The sequence below is a fragment of the Trachinotus anak genome, unplaced genomic scaffold, assembly GCF_046630095.1.
Source record: "Trachinotus anak isolate AG129_WGS33_773 ecotype Australia unplaced genomic scaffold, CSIRO_AGI_Tana_v1 ptg000008l, whole genome shotgun sequence".
Classification (NCBI taxonomy): domain Eukaryota; kingdom Metazoa; phylum Chordata; class Actinopteri; order Carangiformes; family Carangidae; genus Trachinotus; species Trachinotus anak.
In genome coordinates this window covers 4,532,589-4,549,483 of record NW_027273859.1, presented here as the reverse complement: position 1 = coordinate 4,549,483, position 16,895 = coordinate 4,532,589, and the positions used below count along the sequence as shown (strand labels likewise).

At 40.2% G+C, this 16,895-nt stretch overlaps 1 protein-coding gene across 1 annotated transcript in view; it reads right to left on the bottom strand.

Annotated features, from left to right (window-relative positions):
- The window catches only part of tacr1a (tachykinin receptor 1a), a 48,991-nt gene extending 46,697 nt beyond the window's left edge, over positions 1–2,294 (bottom strand). The window contains exon 1 of the mRNA XM_071481966.1: positions 1,509–2,294. Within this exon, the coding sequence (XP_071338067.1) occupies positions 1,509–1,912 (404 nt within the window). The 5' untranslated portion in view covers positions 1,913–2,294. The remainder of the gene's footprint in view (positions 1–1,508) is intronic.
- Between the last annotated feature and the right edge of the window lie 14,601 nt (positions 2,295–16,895).

The following is a 16,895-nucleotide window of genomic DNA, read 5'->3' as shown; positions in this document are numbered from 1 at the left end:
TCCACCTCACTTGCACTAGCTCTAAAGCTTGGCCTATTATGAGAAAAAGTGCATTGTCTTCTTGCTGAAAAAAAGGAAATGAACAGGAATTCTAAGAATTTCTCACCTGAGATTTAGAGGAATAACGGACACAGATGCAGCTGAATGTGTAGTTACAAGTGTTGGTCTGAATCACACACATGGAAGCTTATTCTCTCTCTCTCTCTCTCTCTCTCTCTCTCGTTCTTGCTCTCTCTCTCTCTCTCTCACACACACACACACAAACTTGTACAGGTTATAAATAAAAAAAACTCACACATTCAGTGACAAAGATGTACACACACACTCATATGCACAAACAGAGACAGTTCTAAACACAGAAATACACACACACATACAGAACATACTGTACAAATACGCACAGAGGCATACATTACCAGGCATCACACCACACATGGACACACACATACAGACTTGCATGCACATACTGAAACAAATGTACATGTAATGACACACACACACACCCATACACACACAGAGCCACATGCACAGCAGCGCAGGGCTTTTTATGCGTCCAATTTCAGTTTAGCCTCATTGTCATAAAGAGCCATCACACTGATGAATGAGGCTCTTACCCACAGGAATGTTCACTTCGAGGAAGAGAGGCTGTAGACAGGCAGATATAAATCTCACGAACACATATTTCCTCTGCGGTCACTGGACTCTAGAGCATGGCATGGGCATAGTGTAGAGCTCACAGTATGTAGCTTACAACTGCTGGCTGCTTTTAGAAGGCAACCGTCAGCCACGACTGTGTTAGTGGCTTGTTCTGCTCACTGAGGGACAGCTTCCCTCAATAAGACGAGGTCCTCTGATGACCACCGAGAAAGGAGAGCAACACATAATGCAGGCACTTATATGGGTGCACTTCCACATCAATTTACAGCTATGAATAAGAAAATTAAAACACAGGTTCTTGTTAAATATTTAGATTTTTATTGTATTTATTTTTATTTTTTTATTTATCTTATTTCATTTTCTTTTTGGTGGAGGTGGTGGGGGCGGTGGTGGGGGGTATTGAAAGAGCACTCAGCCTCAACCAAGGAAACAAAGTAAAATCGCAGCCTCTTCTCCATCCCCTGTGGAGAACTAAGGATTCACCAAAATCCTCTTAGTTATCAGCAGATTTTTAAAATATTATGATAAAATCTTTAATATTGATTAGAAGATTCAATATGGAGTTTTCTGCCACATCACCACATCATACTTAACTTTGGTTTTTATTTGGCAGCATTGATACAATTTGACAAAATTCCATTTCTTGCTATTGATGAATTAGGAGAAAAATGGCAGAAAAAAAAACATCTAACAATTGACAATGGTTTTAATGTGGGCCTTTTAGAATGTCTTAAATTCCTACTCATTAACATGTATAGCAAATGTTATAGAATAGATTGAATGGTCCTAAGGTTTTAGAATATTTGTTGTCTCTCATTTACAAGAGATCACCAGGAGAAGCCGCAGCTTACCTGTCCAGGGCGATGGCAGTCATTGAGTAGATGCTGGCAAAGACAGCCGCGATGGGAAAGAAGTTGTGGAAGCGGCAGTACACCAGTCCGAAGTACCACTCGTTGTGTACGGCGTAGGTGAAGTTGATGACCGTGTTGAAGGCGGACATGGAGGCTTCGGCGAACGCCAGGTTCAGCAGAAAATAGTTGGTGACTGTCCTCATGCGTTTATGCGCTATAATGATCCAGATCACTGTAATATTACCTACAACGGACACAATAACTATACAGCTGTACGCAATGGCCCAGAGGACGATCCTCCAGACTGGCTGCACAAACTGGTTCCAGTAAAGAGTCGCGTTATTGGTGTCGTTGTAGCTTGTGGTCCAGTTTGGCACATCGGTGGAGTTGAATAAAGGATCCATTTTGCAGTTTAAAACCTAAAGTCACACTGAGCCGCTGGAGCTAAGCCTAAACCATGACACAGCGAAGTTAAAGATCCCGCGCACAACGTGAAGACGATAATCTAAAGTTTCAGAAAGCTTCACCGCTGCAGTTTATACAGCTGTGGTCTGCGGAATGCTCTCTTGAAAACGTCAATGTCGTGGAAATCATAGGAATTCAGTTTATCGAGAGGAAATTTCGATGACAATCTGCCGTTTAAACTTTTACCCGCGCGTAAAAACGAAAACGCGCCTTTTACGCACATTACAGCAGAAGAACAAGCCTGCGCTCCCCCAGCTGTCACTCGCTCTGCTCTGTCCTCCCTCCCTCAGCGGCTCCGCGCTCGTCTCCTGCTCCTCTGCTCAAACTGAGGGGCTGCACACCAGCTTATGGAGCGAGCGCCGAGCACCCGTCCAATAGGCAGCCTCTGTAATTATGACTATGGATGAGCCCAGGTACGTTATTCATCCGACGGAGTCAGACCGCACAGGGAAACCAACGGGATTATCATGCATAAATAGCTTTCATCCGATTAAATTTGCCCATAATTCCATTATCAGCAATTACAAACAGCACAGAAGAAGGAGAATGAATGAACGAATTCAGTCACATGAGAAATCGTATTTATAATGATGATAATAACATAGATGGCATTAAACAGTCTTTATATGTGGGCCTATAACACCTTTCATACAGGTTAGTGCAGCTCAAAGTGCTTCCCAGATGACACATGCAGACTGTTATAGTGAGTCACAGTCATAGTGATAGCAGCAGGAGTGGCATCGCTGATGTCATTCATTTTAGATAAATAGATTATTAGATTTAATGTACAAATACAACTTGTTGGTGTGTAATGTTGTGGAGAGCCATCTTCCTACTCTCTGTCTCCCCTTGTGGTCTCACAGTCTGGACTCTGTGTCATAACAATACTCTCTCGTACCCAGTAATGTAATAATTTAGATATCGATCTGACTGATGAGAAAAATACACATACTCAGTGATTTATCTCTGAGCGAGACAGGATCACTTCAACAGGAATACTTCAGCAGTCCAGGCACTTTTATTGTTGTTATCAAGCTTTATGTATTTTATCAGAGCCACGTTTCTGGTTCTATTTCTCCTGTCGGCATTTGCAGGGGTCCACCCAGCAAAACAGTGTGAGAGGATGAATGAGCTCATTAAGAGAGCTACTTGCAGGCTTGCCACCAGACCCTTGACAGCACTACAATGCTGCAGAGTGGAAAGTTGAATGACCCTCCTCAAACTAACTTTCAGCCACAGGTTATGATTGATACGAGAGCTATTGATATTTCAAAGTACTGTTAGTAGGCTATGTATGTAACGTATGGACGTTCATGCAGTGCCTCTGTACAAACTCACAGAGCCACTAACATATCTGTAAACTATTACTCTTGTTAAAGCATCAACTACATTGCATTGAACTGTAATGCAGCTGTTTTAAATTGTCCAGAGCCTTTTAAAAAAATGTCATTTGAGCAACATGCAGATTTTTGTATGGAATAGTTCTCTTTGGGGCTACAGTCCCAAGCAGGTAGTCAGTCACTCACTCAGTAAGATGCTCATAAGAGTTGCATGTCAATGGGCTCAGACCACATGTGGCATGTAGTTCATTAATAGTGCTTCAGAAATCAAAATGTATGACTCTCTAAAGCCCATGCCTTCCAGATGTGACTGGACTTTATCCATCATTTAAAGCAGAGTTTTCCACATCAGCCTCAGGCAGGCTGCCGATAACCAGAACAATGTCTCATGAATACATGAATTAAATTACTACATCAATAAAAATTTGAAAAAAAAGTAATGCCTGCACACTGACTTCAAGCCATAAGGTTGATTCAAAAGACAATGTTTCGATCCCATGTTTTGGCAAGTCAAAATTATATATATATGTGTGTGTGTGTGTATATATTATATATATTTATTTATTCATTTAACTTTTAACAAATTTAAAACATGTTTTATTTTATATTCCTGATTCAGCCCTCTTGGTATCAGACTTTGGAAAGAGTCGCCCTCCTCGTCTCAGAGATCTAATGTGCTCCATACCAATGGATCTCAGAGAGGAGACTGAATTATCTGCCTCTCTGAAATTTGTTAAAAGGATTTTTCATTGATGCTGCATTTCTAAGGCCTCACGTCATACTACTATATTACCAGGTTGGACAGACAAAAAAAAAAATCACCACCATAAAGTAGAGGACTGATAAATGCATGGCTGGAAACACTGCAGCCACTCTGTAATCCCACAAAGAGAATGAGACACACTGTCGGGCCAATAAGGATTAAGCACAAACAAGAGAGAAGGCACAACATTAAGGGAAACACTACACATATGAAATCCATCCCACATCTCTGAAGAGCAAATATCCAGACACAATTATGTAGATAAATTGCTGATATGTGCTGAATTTAAACTTTCTTGAAGAAATATCATTTTTTAGGCTGGGTTAAATACATAAGCAAAAGTCAGTTATCTGTAATGTTACTGTGTATCCAAATCAAGCTGGTTACTCCCCCTATTGTCAGCAATGAGCAGTTCTTTTTGCACATGTTTTACCTGTTTTTGTTTTGCTTTTGGAGCAATTTTCCCTCAATATGTGTGCTTTCTCTCTTGTATGTGCTTTGTCCTTAGTGGGCACCATACTGTTGGAATAACATTAGAAAAGAACAGTCAGGGGTTTTTTGTCACGCGCCAAGGCCATAATTTACTACATCAGACTCACAGTGTGCTGAAAATCATGCAGTTCACATCTGTGACAGTCCAGTATTTTCTGCCTCTCTTCTTACAGCTCATATTCAGCACACTGCAGGCTGTGGCTTTCATGCAAGCTTGTTCTGTTTTAATACCAAGTACCCAGAGCCTCATGTACCTCTTGTAGATCATTTTGTGGGTTGTAGTCTTCACTAAGGCTCACTTGAAAAAGGCGACAGCAATTTTATGTGTGAGTGGGCTATTGTGATTACTGAAGGTCCAGAATCTAGAGAAAAACATCTTAACAACTCTTGGGCAGATTACCTTGGAATTTAATATAATTCTGCCTTTTTTCTCAAGCATTATTAAGTCAAAATTACCTCTTCGTCCATGATAACTTTGATGACAAATTTTCAGTGAATTTATGCTCCCCAGGGTGACCCTGAACTTTCCTTTTATGATAGCATCAGGTCAAATTTTCAGGGATTGCACAGGATTTATTCCTAAACCTGACCTTGTAGATATCAAGGCCTGGCCTCTGAATGTTCTCCTCCCTCATGTAATTTTGTCCACTTTTCACACAATGCAATTGAACTTTGTCCTACCCAGGTCAACAGTTCCTCAATGACCCCTGCAGACTAACCAAAAATGTTAACCCATCCAACAACAATTCAATTATCAGTGGAGTCCAGCTGTGGCGATTCTGCTCCTTGTGCTCAAGGACATTGTATTTCTCTTGGGAAAGGCTTCGATCCATTCTGGGCCGTCCTCTTCGTCACAACTGTCAGAGCTCCATGGTGGAGAACGGAGTGCTGCAAGGAGAAACAACAGACGCAAACAACAGTCTGTAGCACACAGCAGTAAAATATTCTGATATTTCACACCTTTTCCAGGTCCATCACAGTTGCACTGCTCTACTGTAACCATGAAATGAGCCACAATAACTCTGAATATACCTACTGTTTTTGCTAAAAGAGTGCACTGATTTCTCTGGCTTAGAGATAAATTAGGCTGGAAATGAACATAGTTAATTACCTGTATGGTATACAATTATATATAAACTTAATGAACACATCTCTTCATCAACTTGCATTTAAATGGTTAACATTTCACTTAAAGCTACAAATGTCAACCTCATGGTGATGCTGAAGGAAAAGTCATGTCTTTTTAACCCTGTAATGCCTGACCCCAGAAATAATGGACAGAAATTTCTGATTTCTTGAATCTGGAACCTTTATTTGGCCCTTTCACAAAATTTGAAAAAAGAAATTACAAAAAATTATTTGCATATAGGTTTTTCCAAATTTTATACACGATTTTACTACATACTAAAATGCAAAAAATTATGTAATTATAACTTGCTTCAACAGATTAAGTGTTCATGTTAGAATATGACTAAAAATTTCAAAGAAAATGTCACTGGAAAATCGTAAAAATGGCAATTTTCTTTACCTTGATCCAGTGAGTTGGGAACTATCTGAAGGTGGCCAACTTGGATTGTCCCATGTACTGTGTTTGAATTGTTGTAGTGATAAAGGGATCCACCAGGGGTTGGAAGACAAGTATCAGATTGGGTACAAGAGGGTTTTGAGTGAAGTTTTTACCATAAGGTGATGCAATAGGTCTCAGAAATGCTTGTGTTCCTGGTGCTCTGTTTGACTGTCCTCCTGAAAAATAAGTAATTATATAGATAGATACTTTATTGTCATTGCACTGATAAAACAATACAACGAAACTTAGTTCAGCAGCACTCCATATAGCAGCAATAAGTAATATATCCTAAAATGAATAGTATAATCCTAAAATTAATAATATAATCACTAAGCCTAAAGTAGCCATAATAAAATAGACATTGTCACATAAAAAGTGCATTGTTGCATTGCTGAGAGCTTTGGAGCTTCAGAAGACAGTCCACTGGCCAAGGGAAAAAACTGTTTCTCCGTCTGTTTGTGCTCAGATGGTTCTCAGTCTGCCTGAGGGGAGAGTGTAAAAGCGTGACTGACCAGGGTGAGTTGGGTCTCTGAGGATGCTTTTTGTGTGTCTCTGTAGATGGGCTGAGTGGATATCCTCTAACTTGGGGAGAGGAGATCTGATGATCCACTATGCTGTTTCAATTACCTGCTGCAGGTTCTTCCTGTCTGTAGCGGTGCAGCTAGAATACCACACTGTACAGCAGTATGTCAAGATGGTTATGACAGCAGCAAAGGGATAAGTGTGGTGACGTAGTTTATGGAGCAACAAAGTCCACGTCAGGAGGAGGTTGGGGTGGATGGGTGGGTCAACAAACAGGACTATGACACAGGAGAGCGGTGTTCGATTCCCATGTGAAAGTAGCAGTTTATGTTGTTTCTGTTATCCATGACCATTCGACAAAGTTAACTACATTGTTATAATTGTAACCACGACCATGAAGATTGTCTAATGTTGAGAAAGTACTTATTTTAATTTTTTTCTAAAAACAAAGGTGTGTATGCAGTCTGTATGTTTATTATTGTAACCATGTCAACCAAGGTCCGGTATGCCCGCTGCCGTAGGGGCACTATTTCAGGAGACACTCCTATGGGTCATAGACGGATGAGAAAAACAACTTTTTGCCTTGTTGCCTTCTCATGTCTACTCAGTAGCTCCAAGGTGCTTCCTGATCAGTCCTCCATGAGATGCACATGGAGTCTACTCCAGACAGCAAACAAACTCTGATTCTAACCCTGAACTTTGAGTCATTGATCATTGTAATAGGAAACTCTGGAATATCCGTTTCAGAACAGCTGATCTGAGTTAGCTCAATCGACTCTGAGGCCCAATTCCAATATGGCTCCTACAGCCTCCCCCTACCCACTCTTACTCTGTTTGTGCATTCATGTGTAGGGTCTGACACATTTAGTGCCATTCCAAACCAATGACCTTTAACTCGGAGTTAGTTATAAAGCCCTACAACACTGAGTGTGAATCCATGCAGGCTTACAAACGACAGTACTGGAGACGCACAGCACCAGTTTTGAGTCAGGGATGGAGGTAACGCCACATTCCTATAAATGTGGGTTCTTTCCACAGGATAAGTCTTGAGTTGCCACGTCCCAAACAGACATGTGATTGACTGTTTTCATGCACAAGTAACGGAATTAGAGGTTACATTGTATTTTGCAATGAACATGTAGTTGTGTACCTGAGAAAACAGCACATGTGAGTTTTTTTCTTTTTATCAAATAAAATTGAGTAAACATTCAACAAAAAAAGAAATGTGGCCAAAGACTCGTGGTAGTGAGTGTTTATTTATTCAGTTAATAATTCTCCTTATTTCACAAGCTTGTTATGCAATGAATGTAATGAGTGCCATGTCATTGCTCATACACCTTCATCTTTATCAATGCTGTCTATAAGATTATCTTTTAGATAAATATTGATTTAATTACAACATCCTTTCCGAAATATTTTGCACAACACTAAATTTCCTTGTTTCTGTTGGAGAAAGATGAGTGCATCCCAAAGCGTGTGCATATATTTATACCATCCCCCTGAATGAAGAGACCTTCTACAGCTCAAGTGTGACTCCACATAGAGTTACAACCTGTCACAGCCGTCATCAGTGCAGCTCCGGTTCAACAATTCACCATGGTAACAGGTAAATAAAGAGCAGAGCCTCCATTTTAATCCAGTGGAGCCAGAAAGATTAATGTGTGACATCAATGCACATTTATCTTTAAAAGAACAACATCAGCAGTGCAAGAGCCTGAGTTCAAACTCTTATATTTTATTCTGCATAGTTCGATAGACCACGTTATTTAACAGACTTCCATTTCCTGAGTGGATGTAAAGTGCTGGAATCAACTGTTTGTTAGATTAAATGTTTGAATATATTTATTCATCTCTGACCTGATGAGTTCTTCTGCAGCAGAAGATGAAAATATAGATGAAACAGATGAGACAGATGAGACAGAAGTTTATTATGAATATATGATTGTAACCTCAGATTCTGACCCAGAACAACCTCGTGATTTTGATGATTTTCAGTTGGAAAAAGCATTGATGTTAAACCTGAGGGTAAATTTATCTGATATTTAAAAATCTTGCTCAACAGGATATGATGCTGACTATATTTCAACATGTTGCAAATTTAAATACAGTAACTGAAATGCTGTTAAAACAAGTTCAGACCATCTGCAGCCTATAATTAAAAACTAGATTTAATCCAGTATTTTCAATTGCACCACTGTCATCCTCACTCAGAAATATTACATCATCTGCAGTATGATATGATAGGAATGACAGGAACTTTCCAGTACTCTGACCAATCATAACATGAGAAATGATTATTCATTTATCAGAGTCTCTGTCTAAAGCTCCACACAGATTAGATTGATCATAAAGAGGTAACGTTAGTAAAGGCAGGTCTTGGGTAACAAACTAATCTGGATTTTGATCTTCTCCCAGCATTAATGTCTTTAAACAAATGCGCTCTGATGTGCACTTTGATATAAACAGTATGAATGAGGAAATGAGACAGTGTCAAACAGCCTCTTCAGGCTCAGCAAGAGGGGAGGAGACAAACAAACCCAGAAAGAAAAACTGCCAGCAAGCAGGTTAGCTTCACAGAGTAAGCTATTATGGCAACTGAATCAGAGTTAAAGTAATTTTAGTTTCTGGAACAGAAAACACAGAGTTTCCTTCATCACAGAGTTAAGAAACTCAGAGTTTTCACTAAACCCACTTTCTGGAATCAACCCCTGGCCTGGGAATGAAATACTTAAAAGCTCTGGTGCCAGCATCAGAAGGACTGCTCCTCTTGCTGCCTCTCAGTCTGGGTTTTTGTGTTGCTGTTGATTTTTATACATTTATGTCAATAAACTCTATGGACTTGGTTGTTTTAGATGTGTCTGTTGATTTTTGTCTGGGCCACTGTTGGAGTGTTGTGTGCCCCATAGGGCCACCTAAGGGTGGTGTGTAACAACTGGCCGTGTCATGTTGTCACAAGGCCGAATGAAAGAGGGAAGACCACACATGTGTTATAACTAAAAATAAGTTCACTTTGCACTACTGAAAAGGAAATGAATCTAAAGACAAACAAAATGCAACAAACCCAACCAGGCTGGAAGCCATGGGAGCGAGAGAGAGCCTGGCTGAGTGCCACCAGCTTATTTAGTGCAGCCAGACCAGGTGAGCTACATCTTCCTGACCGCTGAACTCCAGCCATCAGCCTCCTGCAGGGAGAGGCCTGCTCAGAGAGGGTCACCACAAGCACCTGAAATACTAGTGAACTTATGTTGGGAGAGAGTTGTATTGTTGCTTTTATTTGATATTGAAATGTGTCTTATTTAAATATTTTATGTATTCAAATGTGCTTTTTAAAATGCAATCTTAATGTCATTTTAAAGTGATAGTTCAGGTTATTTGATGTGGGGTTGTGTGAGGTACTTATCTATAGTCAGTTTATTACCTGTGCATAGGAATACAGTTCATCGGTGGAAAAAAATGTAGTTCTGAAGGAGAGGACTGTCTGACAGCACGATAAAGCAATGAAAATATTCAAAATAAAGTGTGCACTTAATCTGATACTAGTCTTTTTCTGTAGACATGTTTCTAAGTGGTTAAAATACATTGTTTTGTCCTCATTCACAGCAGCACATCACCCAGCTCCAGACTGCTCCTCTAAACTGGCAGCGCATTGATCCAAATCGGCTGTAGGTAATACACTGACTATAGATAAGTACCCGACACATCCCCTCATCAAATAAACAGACCTTTCACTTCAATGATTTATTTTTAATGTATTTCCATGCCTCTGTGAAGCACTTTGAATTACCTTGTGTTGGAATGGTGCTATATAAATAAACTTGCCTTGCCTTGATGCAGATTGGATCCAGAGGGAGTTGATATTTTGTAACCTCCTCAGATTCAGGTTGATGACAGGTCGACATTTGGTATGAAACCAGAAGACCTCAACACTTGCGCAGTGTTGTACTTAAACAGATGCCGTGGTTTGAAACCTGCTGTTTCTTACAGGATGACAGGACAGAAAACTTCTAGTCCTGATTTTTTGAAGAGACTCTTTGTTTGAGACATGTTAGAGATACTAAATAATCCCTGTCAGGTCATCATTTTCACTGAAAAATAAATTAAAGACACACCAACATATTTTCTGACCATCTATGTGATGTCACACCCAAATCAGGCAATGCATTTGTTGACCCTTCCTCTCCTCTCTCAATTAACCATGCAAGATGTGCATCCTCTCCTCACTGGATTAACATACCACTTACAATACTCCTTCATCTGTCAGATGTATTAACCGCTAACACAGCCATCTTTCCAACAAGGTCAACATGAGTGAAAGCAAATTACACTGAGGTCGGATCAATTCTGCATCCTGTTTCCTGCAAACAACTGGCTTTTGACAGACCGCTTGGTACAGCAGTGCAAGTCTGTCATTTAACTGAAATCATTTGCATGGGTATAATCTGTGACAATTCATTTATCCGGTTTTCATTTTCATGTTTAAAAGTATTATTGTCACAAATTAAAAGTAGAACCTTGGCCCAGTTATAACGATAACGTTAAATAGACTTGAATCTCAGCCAACAGTGTGCAAATGAAATACATCAGATGTTTTGAATCAAACCATACCTGCAACTTACAATCATAATACTGTGAGAAATCAAAATCTGCATTAATAAGTTGTATTCAGGTCTTCCAGTCATACTGTGTAATGTAGGGGTTTGCTCTAATCACCGCTAACAGAAAAACAAGTTACTCTGATGCAAATGAGGCTGATTATGATGACAAGTTGTTTACTTCACTACTCCTGGTGAAGTAAACAATTCACCATCCAGTTCCATCCAATCAGCATGTGCTGCTGAACTGAAAACCATTTTGCTCCTTCTGTCGTCAAGTACTGAAACTACTTATCCAGAGTGTCATAAAATACATAAGTCACATCTATTTTTTCAAAGTTAAAGAAATGCTAGTCTGTCTTCAGCTTCCTGAAGCTGACATCAGTGCTGCACTGTGACTGTTGCCTGATACTGAGCACCCCTTCATAGCTGCCGACACCTTCTTACCCCCAGCTGATGTGAGGGAGAGGGGCATTCCCTGATATGAGGTGACTATAATAACACCAGGCAGCCACAGTAAAAGCAGCATAATAATGTTTAGGAGCAGTGAGAAGGCAAAATATGACGGCTGCATCTTAGTTGTAATAGGTCATAACGCTAAGTGCTTTAAAATGGCTGTCATTCTTTCAGCTTTGTATTTCAACACTGAGAATCATCAGGCTGTAAAAAGAACATTTTGTATTCATACAAACATTACTCCATATGAAATGCTTGTTTTGTAGCTCTCAGCAGATACCTAAACTTAAAATATAGTTTTGTTTATTCTTTATTTCAAGAAATATGACGTCTCAGCAAGTTGTTCAGCAAATACAAGTCTGCCTCCTCTCTGCAGTCCTCTTTCTTTCCTTATCATCATCTCCTTCGTCTAACTCTTGAATCCACTCGAGCCGTTGGCCACAGTCATGATTGTGTGATTCCAGCAGTGCAGATCCATCAGCCCAGACCGAAACATTTCGATTCCCGAGGGATCGAGTACTGAGGAGAATCTTGTGAGCCCCTGACAAAGTCAGGCGACCTGCTCCTGGGGAGGAGGGCCAGATGGTACAAATCCTCACAGAAGAAATGAAGAAGCATGATACACACCACACGAACTAATGATTAACCATCTGCCAGAACATAGCTGGACAAAACCCCAGAGCTTTTGTTAATATATTAGGTGACAAAGTCATTGCTGGAGGTTTTAACTGTACTTCTCATTCTTCAAAGTGCATGAATTGAAAACAGCATCAAAATATTGTGTTTACTCAAGGACCTAGCATGAAACTTTGTGCATATGAGATCTCAGTTGGCTCCTCTCGCCTACATCTACAAATAACTTTTCCTTCTTTATCACTTATTTAAACTTTATCATAGCAGATAGTAGATAGATGATGTGAAATGAGGGGAGGGAAGGATTAGGGAATGGTCCCACATGAACCAGGGACATTCCCCTTCATGGTTTGCACCTTAACCCCTAGGCCATCAAGGTGCCCTGTGTACATATAATTTAATAAGAAACAAACCCATGTATGTGTTGTGGTTATTATGAGCAGTCAGGTGACCTGACAGGTTGCATACAATACAACGGATTAAAATTATTTTCTAAAACAATTTATTTGGAGGTCAAAATGAAAGCAAGTCAGTGCAATGGAAAAGTGTTTGCCCACAAATACAGGAGGTTAAAGTTTAACCAGGAAGTCAGTCTGCAAACTGTGATGGAAGTCTGGAACAAAGAGTTTGGACAATACACAAGTTTTACCGCTCACCTTTATTTTCACATTCAAATAATTTTGGCTTGGGAAAGTTGGAAAAAGACATGTGAAAAGAGAGAGGGAACAACAGGAAAGGGAGAGGAAGGAGAGACACAGACAAGAGGGAGGAGACAGAGCATCGAAGAGGGGAGTCTAGACACGGGTGGTGGTGGTGGGAAGAAGAAGGACTCCGATGAGCTGGAACTGCACTGGATATGCGGACTGGAGGTGGATGGTGAGGAGGGTCACAGCTATACGCACTGAAATGACAGCAGAAGAGAGGAGAACAGATTTGAAAGTGACAATGTGATTGGCTGGTTGAGATTTTGGCGAAATCTGGTTGGTTAGCTGATTATATAGAAGTTGGGTGAGAGAGGGAGAGAGAGAGAGAATTGTGAATGAAAGAGGCATAGAGATAGTCTTCCTGATTGAACAGACTCTGAGCTTCATAAGACCTTTGATTGTTTTGGTACCAAAGTCAACTCACATGTTGTTACAACCTAACACACACAGTAGTACACTCAGAACACCCACTCACCCAAACACAATAAAAAACCCACATCTACCCCACCGACATATAGTATATTAGCCACATACACAATGTGTAGAATAGTCATGTTACACATATCATCTCAAATCGGCATATTTCAGCCACATGTTGAATGATCACATCTCACAGCTAAAACTGAACAACTGCACCTCAGACTTCATCTTTCATAATATACTACTTATTTTACATAATATTTTTTAATCTAAAGAAATGAGAGCAGTGTGACAGCAGGCTCAGAGGGAGCAGTTTTTCAAAGACATTAAATTAATAAAAAGGAAATAAAACTAAGCATGGCAGCTCTGTCAAGCTGTTTCATTCTTTATTGAATTTGGGGAAGTTTACTCAAGCAACTCAGCCAAACTCTGGTTAGATCCTTATCTCCAAATTTCTTTTTTATCATGTGAAACTGAAACAAACAGTTTAAAAATATGAACAATGAATAATAAATCTAACTCCCGTTGCTTCTCCAAGTATGTTTTCCCCCACTTTTACATTTTCCTTCTCACACTGAAAGAAGAATGAATGCTACACTATAATACTAGAACCAAATAGTCTCATTTGTCCTCAGATATTCATCATCAAAGGCGCTGAGAGAGTGTACAGAGGTCCTATCTGACCACACATTAGTGCCTCCGTGGGAGACTTCACAGTTACTACAACATCAGTGCAGAGCAGCACATTACAGCTTCCCACAAGCATCCTTTATGCAGTGCAGGAGTCCTCAAACCACAAAGTGTTGGCTGCAGGCAAAGATGTTCAAACATGGTGGAGGTGGCGAGAACATGAAGCTGTGGAAGCTGCAGAGTATCAGCTGAAGCATAGGACACAGAACAGACCCGTTGAGGCAAGGCAGGTTTCCTACCGCTGTCTACAACAAGACCTGGGGTGAGGATTTTTGTTGGCAGCTTGATCAGAGCAAGGTGAGGGCAGCACATCACTCAGATGATAAGGTTTTATTAAGTGTGTATTTATCTGATATGGTTGGCAGCAATCATTTAATCCAGGACAATTTTCTATTACAGGAGTAAATTAAGCTTAACTTTAAATATGTAGCAGCATGGAGTCTAGACAAGGTGGGAAGGTGCTGTGGAATGTGCAGCTCATTAAATTCAATGATTTAGTCTGTGTGCAACATGTGACAGAGTCCTTTCAACCTCCATGTATGGAGCAAGAGTTGGGTCCCAACATATACTCTGTGCTGCAGCTGAAGAGTCTTGGAACAGCCTGTAGGCCCTAGAAGAAGGCTGTTACCACTGGCCCCTCAAAGAGGAGCTGAAGGAAGAGGAAGAGGACATTGCAGTAAAGCGGTGGTATGCTCAAAATGAACTGAAGTCAGAAGGAAAAGTTATTTATAGTTATTCCAAGCAGCCGTACTTAGCTGGTAAAAAGACACTCATCATAGAAAGGCGATTATCTTCTAAACATGGAGCTAATAACAAAAGAGATCCTGAGAGAAAAATCCAAAACTTTCTCCCCTATTTCTGATGCTGGAAGGTGTAGGTCGAGGAGGTTTCAGATGCTACTCGACCATCTGGCAAGCACTTTGATCAGAGCATAATGATGCCTTCAGCCATCAAGAGCAGCACGTTCTTCCACCTAGGAGGAAGGAGAGCCATCAGGTCCACCTCAGAGGCAGATCAGGAGGAGTGATCTGTGAGCTGCTCAGACATGCATGTGTACAATGTGTAGAGCATCTCTAATTTTTTCAGTTGTTACTGAAATGTATGTCTTAGTGTATTCTAAAATTAAAGCATAGAAAAAAATAAATGATATAGATTAAAAAAATAAAAAATAAAAAAAGGAACCATGGAACCTTAAAGCCAATATTTAAGTTTGTCCCAACACTGTTGTAGAAGTTTCCACAGATTTGTTGCAGTAGCAGGTTGCTTTGATTTCACCTTCTGTCCAGTTCATCCCAAACCAGCTCCATGAGGTTTGAGTCTGGAGTCTGTGCTGGTCTCCATCATGTGGAGCCTTCGTCTGGTTCTGTTCTTCTAATGTTTTGGCTCATTATCCAGCTGCACGATGGAGTCCTGACCAACCAGTTTGTCTTCCTTGGTGCCTTTTCCTCACCATCCTGACAACAGTATACAGGTCTACTTCCTGCAGCACAGTATTGTCCTGATAATGCATCAGAGGGTGTAGTAACACAGTTAGTTCAAACACTGCCCTTGTACAGACAGATGCTTTGTAAGACACAGACTGTAGCAATTGTTTGCAACAACTTTCAAGACTTAATTTACCTTCTGTGCTGCATGAAAGCTTTAATAAGTTTAATTTATTAATTTCTCAATCCCTGAAAAAAGTGCTTTCTATCAGATTTTTACCTTTGGCAGTTTACCACTTATCTTTACACCATTTATGGTTATTCACTGGACTGAACTGCTTCAATTTCAATTTATGATAGAGTAATAATTTTTGCCAAGATAATTTAATCTTATTCACTACATCAGCAGTTTCCCTCCTGTGTTGTTTTCTTCTTTTGGCACTTCCCATAACAAGTGAGCTACTCCCATCTCCTTTCAGTTGAGGAAAAACTAATTTCAAAGAGCTTCTCAGCAGAAACAAGTCATCAAAGTGGTGGCATGATCCCAAACTGGTTTTATACAACTGATTACAGACATGTTGCTTTCTGCAATGGGAATAAATGGATCCACTATATAAACTATGAGAAATATGTCTGTTTTGTCAAATTGGAGCACTGATGCATCATTGTATAGAATTGCTTACACATATATATTAGCATAATGGCAATTTCAAATCAGATTTCAGTGAAACCTCTATACCATGCTCACAGCTTCTAGTGAAGAAGAAAGGCAGCAGCTCTGTGTATATGTACTTATATGTGTGTGTGGTTTAGAGAGTGGAAAGGCTGAGAAAGTGCTGGATTCAGTTGACTTAACACTGGGAATGAGCTGGGTTTCTGAATTTCAAGTCAATTCAGTCCGTGCAAATGGGCTCCCGGTATGGCCGATGGTCCTGAAGGACTCAGAGACATGAAAACGTTTCCAAATTCCAAATGTCACTTCTGACCTTTAGACTGATTTGCTGTCAGTAGCTTGGCCTAAACCCCCCCCTCCCCCCGCCCACACTGAAAATTTAAACTCAATTATTTGTGAAGAACGCGACACCCTGTGTGGTGCCTTTGATGAATTGCTGGCACCCTAATCACTCTCACAATGTGCACAGGGGTGATAGATTTAATTCACCAAAGATCAATGAACATGCTGATGAATTAGAGAAGCAGCTGGAAAGATGAGGTTTGGCAGTGTGGATCTGAGCAGCGAATGATGACTCATTCCTGTCTTTGCCTGCTTCCTGTTCATTGTCATGTAGGAATGGATGCAATCCCAGCATGCATCAGCG